Genomic DNA, 13,481 nt, shown 5'->3' on the forward strand with positions numbered 1-13,481 from the left:
CATTATTAGGGTCACCTGATGGCGGGGCAATGCTTCGGATCCAAAATGTCTGGCTAAGATTTGTACAAAATATCTTCAAATAAGGTAAGTTGAATGCATCTCGAACCTGCAATTTTAACGATGAGTAGTAGTAGTACTTCTAAATCTATAAAATAATGGGATACCGACATCAGGGCAGCTCCGGCTGGTATCAATATCAGGACTGTTTATATGGTGAGCTTACCGAGATAGGATTCCGGAAACAAAATTCGAAATTTGGGTTGTATATTCTAGAAGGAATTCTTTTTAGCGGTGCTATGTTTTCAATGATGTAATAACAGGGTAGTGGCCTGATGAGGTGATCAGTAGATAGGTCAGGGAACTGCCCTTTTTCTCATCCTCTATCAACGTACCAGGTACTAAAGCTCATTTTATATGGAACGTTCTACCAAACGTTGCTCAATAATCAGCTTCAACCTTTCCTTTCTAGACCGTTCTAATTTACCTCTATTTATAAAATTTATAAAGTTCTACGTACTTCTACGTTACCCTACTCCTTCAATAGCTTCAACCCTTGTTGCTGCAGTTCGGCATGTACATAATGATTAATGCGGGAGAGGAGGGGAATATGAGGATCCTATGATATAAAATATGTCGTGTCCTATTCCTAATATTAAATTATTATTACAGTTTAATAATGCGTATTAACGGTTTTGGTAACCGGGGTAACACTACAAAACTGCTCCAAGAATGTGTCTGCATTATAAACAGTTCGATTTTTTTGAAGAATTATACTCACAGCATTTTACGTTTTTGGTATCGTTACGCAGTACGATGAACATTTATTAGTCATTCTAGCAAGCTAAAAGCTGGGCACTGCTTTTTAATATCTCCTTATTCATCTACGTGGCATTGGTTCAGTTGTTAAGCTGCCTAGGGCATCTAATATAACCGTCCAACTGCTCCTTCACACATATTCTTCAATATTATAACCGTCCAATAAACCTCCATGAAGTAGTTGTCAGCGGATCTTGATTGTCAGCTCCATAAACCGCAGTGATCAGGTCAAATATGTCAAGTGAGGTTTGCAACTTAAACTAATCACACACACTCTGAGTCTTGTCTTTGCAGTCGCTGTTATTGCTTTTGCTTTGTGAGCTTCAGTATAATAATACTGAAGGCTCCTAATAACTTAATAAGATTATAATCGTTTTGATATTGAACAATTGGAACGATTCGAAGCTCACGATTAGACGATTTATCAAAACGACTATCATGAGTTTCGCATTTGCTCCATTTACATTATTTCAAAATAATTGAATTTCTTTTTTTTTAAATATTGACGGATTAATATGAGTATGTGAGGGTTAAATGAGTAGCTGTGCTTGATCAACACAGCGAAGCCTCGGGCGAAGAAAGTGTGGCATAGTGCCTTAACCGTTGCTGGCCTTAGGAACGATCCTTCGGCTTCTTGTAAAGCTCTTACTTGAAAGTGCTGGTTTACATTGTAATGCAGGTAATGCCGAAGTAAAATAACAAAGGTGGTCGACTCATTCGATGGCCTTGTTGCGTCGCAACGAATCCTCATAAGATAAGAAGATAAGATAATAAGGTAATGCCGGCAACTATATTGATCTATATTACAGTATATTGGTTAATAATTCCGCTCCACCTGTGCACTGGAAAACAGAAATAGAAGTTTCGCTTCCATTTTCTAAGGCTGTATAATCGAATTAATTACATTTACAAGGTGCAAGGTGGCATTTATGATGGTGAAGGTGACAAAATTCTTGTGAACGCTTCACAGTCGACACATAAAAGTCAAAACTCAAAATGTCAGTCGTCGAAATCCTTCGTCAGTATCATCTGCAAGTTTATTACCGTTCTTTGAGCTTATTACTCTCTGAATGCTTTTGATCAAAATATCGAAATTTAAGTCCCATTTTGAAATATACTTACGTCAAAATGTAATGTTATTACTTATTAAATAGCAGATAAGCTTATTGAATTCTTCCTCCCATAAAATTGTGATACGAACTGTAGGCCTGCTGCCATCAAGCAAACATTGTCGTCATAAAGTTGAAATATGAGGAGACCAAAAATTACTGTTGCTTCTGTAATAAAAAATTCTGAATAAATTTGTTCGTACCTTTTGATGAAATATTGAGTCGTTTTGTGCAGTTCTAAGATTAGTAATTTGCTCCTTGTTCTTTTGTCTATCTGGAATCGTGCGAATTTTGAAAATTAGTATTTTTAGTTCTTATTTTTCGTAATTCCACGGATATAGTACTCTCTTTACTTCTTTATTACACAAAATGTTCCAATTCTCATTATTTCTCGCAGCTAGTGTTCTGATCCTCACAATGATCCTCTTCTGGAACAACACCTACTACCAAGGTCTCTCCTGGGACAACAACACTCGGGACATGTTCGAGCCTATCCCGACATACTACTACGTCATCAACTACCTGGTCGGACTGGTCTTCATTTCCTCTTTGTTTGTCGGGGTGGGCCTGAACCCCTTTATCATCATGTTTAATTGGAGTAAGAGACAGAGCTCCGTGTCTCTTCTCTTTGTCATAACTGCCTGTAAGTTATTATCACCACTTGTTTATTTAAACACTTCTTTATCTCATTTTAATTGCATCATTGAACCGTTTATCATTAAAGATACCCATAGTTTCAGAGTTTACGAAATGTACTTTTCTTCGCCTGCTCTAAAATATAAATAACATTTTGTTTTCATAAAACATTAAGTCTCATAATTTCAGGTGCTGATACCCTGGTGTGTATTCTGATACCTACATTCTACGGAGCCCTGATGGTGCAACCCAAGATTGTATTCTACGACTACATGTACGAGATGTACATTGTGTGCATTATGTGTACATTCGGGTGCACTTCTCAGGTAATTATCAACTTGTCACCTCTAGACACTATAATACTGTTAGTAAGAACCACCAATATACAAAGGTGCACTTAATGGAGCATATGTTCACTTTCTAAGTTACTTCACAGGTAACCTTAAATATCACATCTGCCATGAGCTTGGTCATTACTTAATTAATTAATTATTAATTTGCAGGTAACCACAACACTTCTGGGGGTCTGCAGGTTCATCAAGGTCATGAACCCCTTCTACAAGATAAATAACAGCTACATTATCATTTACCTGCTGCTCCATGTCGGCTATATGTTCGTTCAGGTATGTAAGAATAAATAATTTTTCCCATTTCTAATTCGGAATAGAACTTTAAAATCCTGCTTCAGTCGTCATGGAATCTTTTAACGCTGTTTATCCCGTGATGAAAATCTTCCGATTTAGTTACCCGAAATGCCGCACGTTTACCGACTTTTTAATAACGCTGTAAATCACTATTCACTACCCTCCTCAGGTAATCTTCATAATCCTGCTGATCCTTGGAAAGATAGAGAACACCAACAACATCCAGTTTAAACTGGTCATGGCCTGCTTCATCATCAGCGCCCTCCACTGCGTAGTTGGGTCCGCATGCTCTGCCTTCACCGTCTGCAAGCTCTACAAAAGCGCAGGAGGGACCGAGGACGAAACTCTCATCTCGGAGAAAAGGAGGAGCTCTGTTACCATCCTCCTCATGAACCTACCTCATTTCATCACTGCAGGGTGCATCTTCACTTCTGTCATCTCCCCTCAAGGCATCTCCTGGTTCGACATCAACTTCATCTTCTGTCCCATCCTGACGGGGACCCTCAACCCCCTCTTTATCGTAACAAGGAGCACCGCCATCAGGAGGATGATCCTGAACTACTTCAGGAGCGCCAGGAGATACGTCACCTCAGAGCCTGGTGAGAGCATGAAAACAAGGAGTATGAGTGGGGCTAACGAAACTGGCAGTACCATGATCAAGTCTGGTACCCTTTGAGGATTCCGAGCATCTTTAGAAGCGCAGCTCAAACCCGATGCAACGGTAATGGATCATTAACCAGATTTTGCCCATTGTTGTGAGCGTAGTGGATATTCCTTTGACTGATCATTTCCAATTTGAACTAATGTTTTCATAAGTAGAGTAATAACACTGTACTTCAGTCGTGACCATAATAAAGCATTGATCTATCTCTGTACGTTCCATGATTGAATATTGTAATATGTTTGTTAGCTGCAGATTTAATAATTTCGTAACAATTTAAGAAGCATTAATCTTAATAGTAATATTTTATGATTTCTATCTTCTAAGAAAGATTGCCGTTTTCAGTTTTGATTGGTAAACCTTAGATGGGAAATCCCACGAAAAATCTCTCATCGAGTTATTGTACGTTCCGTAGAAAAGTTCAAGTATTAAGTTCCATTGCAATACATTAGCACCTTAAAAGGCTGCAGTAAACTTTAATTGTCTAAAATTATGAAGTTAAATTGCTTAACCACAATACGATTTAAAAATTGGTTTTATGAACTTAGGAAAATCGTTTTAGATTTAAGTTTAGGTTTTGAAGTTTCTGCAAGATCCCCTTTTAAAATAATGTGTGGCTTGAACACTTGATTGAAAATATTTATTTGTTATTGTTTTCCAGATTTTCATAGCATTGTCCAGTTAGTATCTGATAGCTCTTGCCTCCTGTTCTTATTCCGTTTATTAAACAGTTTTCAAATTCAAATTTCGTTACATTCCCATCACATTTTCATAAATTTGCCATATCATCTGAGTGCAATAAAATTGAATTCAGTATAATGATTGATGGAATGTTGATTACATCTACCCAGATATTTGTATTGACAGATATTTGCTTGACAGAATGGTCTGTTTTTACCAATAAACAACCCGGCCCTCATCTTATAAAATTATTCATTTCTTAAAGTATGCAGCTTGCTTGGGCGTAGTATTTCGCAGTTAAGTTAATTTTGTCAAACTATAAGGCACAAGTTTAGTGGAAGACCCCAAAGGACATGGCAAACCCCTTGTAATGCGGACCCTTTTATGACGAGGTGTTTTAACTGTAATTGCAATCAACTATTGCAAATTTGTTTGCCGTCGTTTATTTCTTGAGCTCGGACTAATTCTGATGCTTTTTAGCCTTTCAATGATATTCGGAACGTATAATCCAGAGTTCAGTATCTTAATGTGCGAAGCTTTACAAAGTGGTTCAAGTTTTACACCACTTCTCAAAACAAATTTGATCATAGCTTCGCTTCTCCCTATGCGATTGATTTGTTTTAATCATTTCAAGTTGTTTGTTAATTATTTTAAGATACCAAGGTGTAAGATATGAAGGTGTTAAAAATCAAGATGGTAAGAGATTTAAGTGGTAAGTTAAATCCTTGTATCAATTATCCTAAATATTGATAAGGACTTAAATTGTTTGTTTGTTACATATCAGAGTTCAGAATATCAATTAATGTGATTTACCGACCCAAATCGCCGAATGTTAAATGCATCGGAATTGTTTATTTTTAAAATGTTAAATGTAATTCTGATCGATATTTTTCGAAAATTATATGTAATTTCACTAAATCAAATTCCCATTTTCATTTCCAGGTGTTTCATTCGATGAATAAAAACTAACTTACATGACTATTGACCATACAAAGACTGCCGGATAGTTTAATCTTATTTCACTAGACTGTTTGATAAAGCATATTGATTATTGTCACCTCTCCTGACCTTAAATTTGGTAATCTCTGATGAGAGCGACGTAAATGAGTCTTGTTTGATTAAAAAGTTGATTGAAAGATCTATTCATGACTAATTACATATTTGGTATATATACCAAATATTATATAATAATAAGCTTATAAATATTATATATAATAAGCTATGAATTCTCCTCTGAAGCTCCAATACCACTAGGTTTAACTTTCAAGGAATCTTCCACTGCCTGTATCAACCGACTTTCCAAGAATCTTTGTTTCCAAGAATCATTGTTGATAAAAGGATCAGGTACAGAATACAAATGAATTGCAATCAAGATATCAAAATAGATAAGAGATGTAGCCTGTTACCTGTATAGCAAGGTTTGCTATAGAGATACTAAATAACTGTTACATTAATTCCGTTATTTATATAGCAAATGATACTACTTTACCAGAGCACATGCTTTATTAATTGCCCACGAAAATTTAAAACCACATGCTTACCAACTCCACGCAGTTCCAATTTACACGATTAACGATACGATGAAAATGGAGCAGCTGCTTTTCACCAAATTTGATCCAGTTTTGGGACAGCCTTGTATTTCATATGAAGCATTTTCCTCGCAGTATAAAAGATTCAGGCTTGTTCACGCATTTTTAGTTAACAACAAACAAATGTTATTATTATTATTGGCAATCACTGAACATCAATATTAACCTCATACAATACGAATATTAACCTCATACATCACTCTTAGGGGGTTTTAGACATATTTTCGATTATATATTGTGTACGGGTTCTCAACTTTACTTTTCACATTTTGTTTTCTTACTTATATGGCTTTTTGATGTGTTTTTCCCGAGTTGATTCCTCCCGAAAGCCGCAAAAAAGCGGGTATTAATTATACGAAAAAATAAGCCGCTCTTTGGCCTAATTGACTCGTACTCCTGCTCAATTAAAATTCTATCGAGTGAGACGTACCTCAGCCTGAAAGTAAGTATGTGAATTTCGTATGCTTTTCTATTTTCTCACTTTAACGGGTGCACATGCATCCGTGACTGTCGCGGCACGAAAGCTTCTCCTTTTTTGGTTTGTTCTAGGAGAAGACACCGTTGTAGAAAATATGAAAAAAACGTAAAAGATAAGTAAAACTTGCTCTTATTATACTTCATCGTCCTGCACCGGACACAGAATCAGCACTTAATCTTCAGAAGCGCCATCTGTCCACAGTTACATAACTCAGATAACTGTGGACGGTTATTGTATTACAAGCATCCTTTTAGTTCGTCCAGCTTAATCGATAAAAGCGCTGCTGAGAATTTAAAGTTTTCGGCAGAACTCTAAGTTAAATAGTGATGATTTTTTGTTAGCCCTGTTATATTAACTGCAGCAAAACAAGAACACAGTTCTTAATTTATATTCGATTTTTTACATCGCGTAACTGTGTAAACTACTGAACCAGCTTGCAGTTATAACAAGCTGCTTCTTAGAACTGTTGTAGAACCTGTTTCCTATTTAAGTATTTACGATTGGTTGCGCGGTGATCACGAAACCTTGTTCTGCATTCGGTGATAAATATTAAATAGAACAGTCGCAGTGGAACTTCTGTCCCCGCTAAATTTTACTTTTATGGTAGCAAAATAAGCATTTTTGATGCATTAAACCTAAAAATATAAATTTTAAAATCATATAATGTTGAATAAATTGGTCCGAGCATCATCATTTGTGGGTGACAAATGACCGGCATTTTCTGAATCTTGGATCAATTTAAGCGTTATTTAACGGGCGCATGTTTCGACTAAATAGGCACGCTTTTTGTTGATCAAAAATGTGCATATTTTCAGTTGCTTGAACTGAGTCACTGTCAATGTCATAAGAAGCTATATTGTAATCCCTACTTTCTGCTTTCACAATAAATCGCTGGAGCTATGTACTAATGTGCTTTTACTAACTTCAATCAAGCAGCACTTAACCATGATCCTTTGAACGTGGCGTGATATTAGTAATAGTATTAGTATGTCCATTTTGGTTAATGTAAATTAAGTATAACTTTATAATGTACAGCAGTATTTGTAGCAGATTTTGGTATCGCATGACCATTGTTGAGCATGCCTACTATACACACTGCACAGGTACAGTAAAACCCCGATTTACCGCACCCCGATTTACCGCAAACCCCGATTTACCGCGGCCATTTCCTTCCCCAGAACAAGGCTTAACGTATATAATGTAAACATTAAAACCCCGATTTACCGCATTGGCGTAACGTTGCCTGCCCCGCTGTAAAAGCGCCCCCCTGTTGGTGCCCCTCCCCTGTTGGAGCCCGGCCCTCCCTAAAATTGAACAAATTAGGTGATTTTAGACTTTATAGAGGATACATCGGTAAAATCTTTAAGTTTAAATGTTAAAAAAGTGTGTTTCTACTTCTAGAGCAAAGCCAAACGCGCAGTTTTCTGTTTTGCTAGTATTAATTAAGTTTTTCAAAATTGTCCCACATTCAAACGAGGATTTGGCGCCCCCCTAAGATGGCACAGCGGGGTACGGTCAGCATAAAGATTCGGTGGAATGCAGGCTGAGCGCCGCCCAGTAATATATTTATAATTATTATAGTGGCAGTGCAGTAACAAAGAGATACTGCATTAGTAGTGCTAAAAGGACATATTGAACTTGAAGGTGATATAAATGCACCTGGTCAGTGGTCACACTGACTGCTGTAGCTGACTGCATGGGGTAAGTGGCAGTGGCACAATCACCAGGTCTCATTTTTAGTGGCGACTTATATTGCTATTGGTTTCCGGACCACTTTTTCAATTAAGAATCCTGTATTTCAGCTATTGGACACTTATATTATAGTAAATATAGCCAATCACGTGACTAACACAGATCACAACTCCTCAGGAAAGCGTATTACTATTACTATTAACCCTTGTCATGGGGGTGTTTTGGAATCAGCTCGTACAAAAATACAACGTTCTATGGTGTTCCTTTCATAATATTATGGCCAGGGCCCTTCTATAATATAAGATTAAGTGTAAAAAATTAAAAATCCTTGGCGAGTGGACTTGGAGATGATCTGGAAGCAGCGCTTAAAAATGTTCTGATTCAACTTTCAAGTTAAATTATAATAGCTTCCCTCAAATAACCGTCAAAAGACTGAGTCCTTTTTTGGTTTTTATTGGGTTGAACTGCTCATGTAACCGACACCTACCAGTACCAGTGATTATACCACAAGTTATTCGGGCTCTTACTTGGAGGACTTCGCCGCTTCGACGCGCCGCGCAAACTAGCATTCTTGCTTCGCATCGTCGATCGTTGCTCTGCGAAGCAGAGGAACGATCTCGATGGGTTGACACCGTCAATCAATGCTGATTTTACTAATTCGCTCGCCCAACAATTTCACGTGACTTTGGTTTTTATGGTTTTGCAGCCGTACAATCTAGGTAAACTATAGGTAAAATATAATATTAATCATAAGCTAAAATGTACTAATCTTTTAACTAAACAGTTTTACGTCAAGTTAAACCCTAATCCCAACCCTAACCCTAACCATAACCCCGAAGCTATCCATATAACCCTTACCACGACCCTAACCCTAACCCGAGCGAAGTCATGTTTTACTAGCCTGTCACGTGACCAAAACGGTTTTTTTGCCCATAACTCTCCAGGGAAGCATTTTTACCCTAGGTCATGGGGGTTGATTCAGAATCAGGGTTCAAAAATACACGGATTTAGATCAATTTCATACCCGAAAGGCTTTTTCACAACAATTTTCTTAAAATTTGGGCGAGCGATTTAGTAGGAGCGAGTTATTTGACCAAAACGGTTAAAAATAGACAACCCAACTAGGTCTAGACTAAGCAATAACCTAAAGTTAAACTGATAGTCAAGAAACTATTAGTGGTGCTAAAAGCTATCAGCAAGTTATTATAACACTCGACATGTTCTGAATTGACAACTTGCAACTGTCCGTGTCATGTTTCACGTGTTTATTGATAGTTCTGCTCGGATCTCGCATTTGATTGGGAGCTGGTAGGATATAACGTTTATTTTAAAAGCAGCCACATTATTGACAATTCCTTGTTTATAAGAATCAGATGAGTAGTGCCGAGTTTATATCGAACTGTTGTCGTTCACTTTCCAGTTCCGGTGTTATTATACTACAACTTCTAAATAGATCTTTCGTCTGACAGATTGAAAGAAGTACTAGCGATTACATTTGCTCCTTCACACTGTCATAAAAACTAACGAGCATATCATAACCTCATTTTGGACCGTGCTGACTAGGTATTACTTAAGGAATCAGCTGCTTCGTTGTTACTAACTTTGATATTATACTTATAGTGCAGAAATAAAGTTAAGAGACTCGCTGTTCAGATTGCCGCGTCCATTGGTTCATCAATTAAATATCTAACCAATTAAATGAGCAGAACCAAATCTATCAGAACTAACTGATAGATTAAGGTTCGGCTATAACTACCCGGCAACTTCATAACAACCATAACTATATGCATCTATCCAGAGTGGCCAAGACCATCTGGCTTAAAGATATTTTCCATCAATGACTATAAATTATATAATTATATCATATTGATATACGAAGAGAATTGATACATGTTACGGCTTCGCGCGCGAAAAGTGGCATGCAACGTATGTCAAGAAGAGAATTATAGTATAATTCTTTTCGTATATGATCGCCGCCGATAAAAAGGGCCCCGACAGTTGAAACCAACTTGAATTGGTGTATTTTCGGATCATCTCCATGACTGATAACATAAACGGTTCCACTTAAAATCAATCACCAATGAAAACCAAAAAAGGACTCTTTTGACGGTTTATGTTTCAGTTTGAGGGAAGCTTATATTATAACTTGAATCAAAACATTTTTGAGCGATGCTTCCACTTCCAGATCGGCAGACACCATACGATTTTTTTTCGGACACTGATTCCAAATGATCACCCCACATGACATTGGGTTATAATAATAATAATATAATGCTGCGATCCCCTGGCGAGATATTGGCGAAAAACTGTCTTGATCACGTGATATGACTATGAGTTATAAGTATGACCGTATCGCCATCGGTATAAGGAAGTTGGTATAATTTCTATAATTAAACTAAATGTGTTCGAAGCTACAAAAATTTTGAAAATCCGGGCAAGTTTATTTTTACTGGGCCGCGCGCTCAGCCTGTCATTCCACCTTTTTATTCGGCGTTTATAATATAACATGATAGCCTGAGGTCCCCAGGTAACCGGATTGATCTGGACGGATATGACCTGTTTAATAAATTTAGTAAGCTTGCCGGAACAGCTCTAGTATAAGTAGCGCACGCGTACGGAGTAAGGACAAGGTGGCTTTATTCATATATTACTATCATTAGTCATTAGTGATTTGTAACGAGATGCGTTACTGGGCCGAGATGCGTTACTGGGCCGCGAAATACGCTACTGGGCCTCGCCGAGCTGCGATGAATTGACATCGTCAAATAATTAGTGATTAGATTGTAGATCATATTATTATTAAATGAAGCAACATATATGCTCTAGAACATATTTGCAGTTCCTCTTTATATACATAAATTCAATATAAACGGTTTTGTTGTCCGTTGAGCGGTGCATGCAGCGTACTTTATATAAAAATTGAAACCATACTAGTACTATAATTATTTATAAATATAGCTTATACTCACAGTGCTGGGAAGCACGAACATTAAGATTTATACCCCCTTTACCATTTACTATTATACCCCTCTATATAGACTGAATATGCCACTTTATACTCATTCAAGTTGGCATTAAATTCATATATAATGACATTAAAAAGCAGAATTTGTTGGAAATCACGAATGAGCAAAATTCTCACTTTTCGCACGTGCAAACTTTGAGCGGACGTTGCGTGCGCATCCAATATTGAATCGCCGTAAATTTTTGCGTGTAATTGTTTTATATATAGCTTGATAAGCATGCAAGGTTTCAAAGTATTTCAAGAAGAACTGTAATCACAACGGCACTCTAAAGTTGACAGAAAATGACGAAAACAGCAATTTTCAGTGATTTTAGCAATTTTCTATCAATTTGGGCGTGTCCCCACGTGTGCAACTTTTCGATTTTCAACTTTAAAACTAGCCTAATGCACAATTTATACCTATAGGAAGCAGAACTGAGCTCCACAACCCAAGGCATGGCCCAACACCAGAGAATACTAAATCGCAAAATTGACGTTTTTATAAAATAATTCTTCAAAAAAGCACAAACTTCAATCACGAATATCTTTATGAAGGAGCAAGCTAGAAAAACTTTCCGGTAGATTTTCAGAATGCTTGAACAATTATCTAAGGTAAAAATTTCCTCAGATTTTAAATTCAATTACTTTTTAATGGTGTAAAATCATTTTTAAAAGTTATTACTTTGTCAAAAATCAAGTTTTAAAAACGGTTAACTTGATGACGTCATCAAGGGGTGTTCATGACGTCAAATAATTTGTTTATACAATGTAAACTATAAAAGTGTAAACAATTATTTTCAAGACCTGTGGTCGGAAATTGCTGTATCTTTTATACTTTTGAATCTATGGACAATTAAAAACAGGCTACATTTGACTGGCAAAGCGTCTATCCCTGAATATATGTATGTATGTATGTATCACGACAATCTATCGTAAAACAGGGGTTCTAGAAAACCCATTTCCCGATGATCCTGAGACCTGAAACTTTTTTTGCAGTCGATTTGGTCAACGTCTAGACGCTCTGAAAAATGTCAGATCTCTAACTCGATTTTAACATGGTTATTAAGGCTCCTGAATATGGCGATTTTGGGTTTTTTACCGAATTTCGTATAACAGTGCTGGCGAGTATTTTATGCAAATTTCTTAAAAATCTCAACATAACTATTTTTTATTCCTGTCATCTTTGACATCAAATTAGAATGTTTTGAACTAAAATTAAATCTGCTGAACGACTTCCGATGAGTCTTAATGCCTGAAAAACTCCTGCCGGAGGCGGCGGCCTTCGGCCGCCTCCTCCGGCCGGAGTGCACGCTTCGCGTGCACGAAAGAGGCTTGTAACGTGTACCAAAGGGGGTATAATAGTAAAGGGGGTATAATAGTAAAGGGGGTACATAGTATACCCACAATAAATGCACCGGTCGTGCTTGCCAGCACTGTGATTCATTTTATATTTCATATTTATCCTCAAGCTCTGCACAAGCATTATTTTATACTTTTATAATATATTTTGACAGGAAAACATTCATCAAATAACAGCTTATACTCTATTTAATATAATTTATGTTTAATAATAATTTCAAAATCTATGAAATTAAATTTTCGTTACACTGCACACTGGACCGGGACGTTCAGATTTGTGCCAAATGATAAACTTAAAGGCCACTGCCATTCAGCCAGTGCAGTGGATTTAAAAACATTTCCGAGAAATTTGCGTGTTTAATCGACCTTGAGAACTTAAGGTACTGCTAAAAAATGTTTCTCAGCTTTATGTGTGTTACTGTTAGTGTTACTGTTAGGCCCTAGGCATAACACACTTAGGGGCCATCATGTATATTATTATTAGTACTTAGGACGTCCGCCAAAAATCTCGGATTTGATATGATTGTCTGTTAATTAAATTGTCTGCTAATTGAAGCTCACTGTCGCCCATTTAATAGTATTAGTACTAGTATTTCTCAACTCGTTCCGACAGACCTAAGGCTAAATTAAATCGGCGCGGCGGAAGATCATTCGAATTCAAAACTTTTCCTGATCCTTGCATTAGTGCACAAATTGTTTGCCCCCGGACTTTTTATATAATAACGAACCTCTTATGAGTTTTTCTTGGCCGTCAAGTAAAAACCTAGTTCGATTATGATTATGATCAGCAGCACCAATATTGACACACATAT

The 13,481-nt window shown here is 36.9% G+C and overlaps 1 protein-coding gene across 1 annotated transcript in view; it reads left to right on the plus strand.

The window, feature by feature from the left end:
• LOC134821056 (uncharacterized) overlaps nt 1-5,478 on the plus strand; it is a 97,784-nt gene extending 92,306 nt beyond the window's left edge. Inside the window, exons 2-5 of the mRNA XM_063831724.1 lie at nt 2,327-2,568; nt 2,751-2,887; nt 3,065-3,184; nt 3,375-5,478. Coding sequence (XP_063687794.1) covers nt 2,343-2,568; nt 2,751-2,887; nt 3,065-3,184; nt 3,375-3,881 — 990 coding nt within the window. The 5' untranslated portion in view covers nt 2,327-2,342 and the 3' untranslated portion in view covers nt 3,882-5,478. The remainder of the gene's footprint in view (nt 1-2,326; nt 2,569-2,750; nt 2,888-3,064; nt 3,185-3,374) is intronic.
• Nucleotides 5,479-13,481: the final 8,003 nt, after the last annotated feature.

Source organism: Bolinopsis microptera, chromosome 9 (genome assembly GCF_026151205.1).
Source record: "Bolinopsis microptera isolate Bmic1 chromosome 9, MBARI_Bmic_1.0, whole genome shotgun sequence".
Taxonomy (NCBI): Eukaryota; Metazoa; Ctenophora; class Tentaculata; order Lobata; family Bolinopsidae; genus Bolinopsis; species Bolinopsis microptera.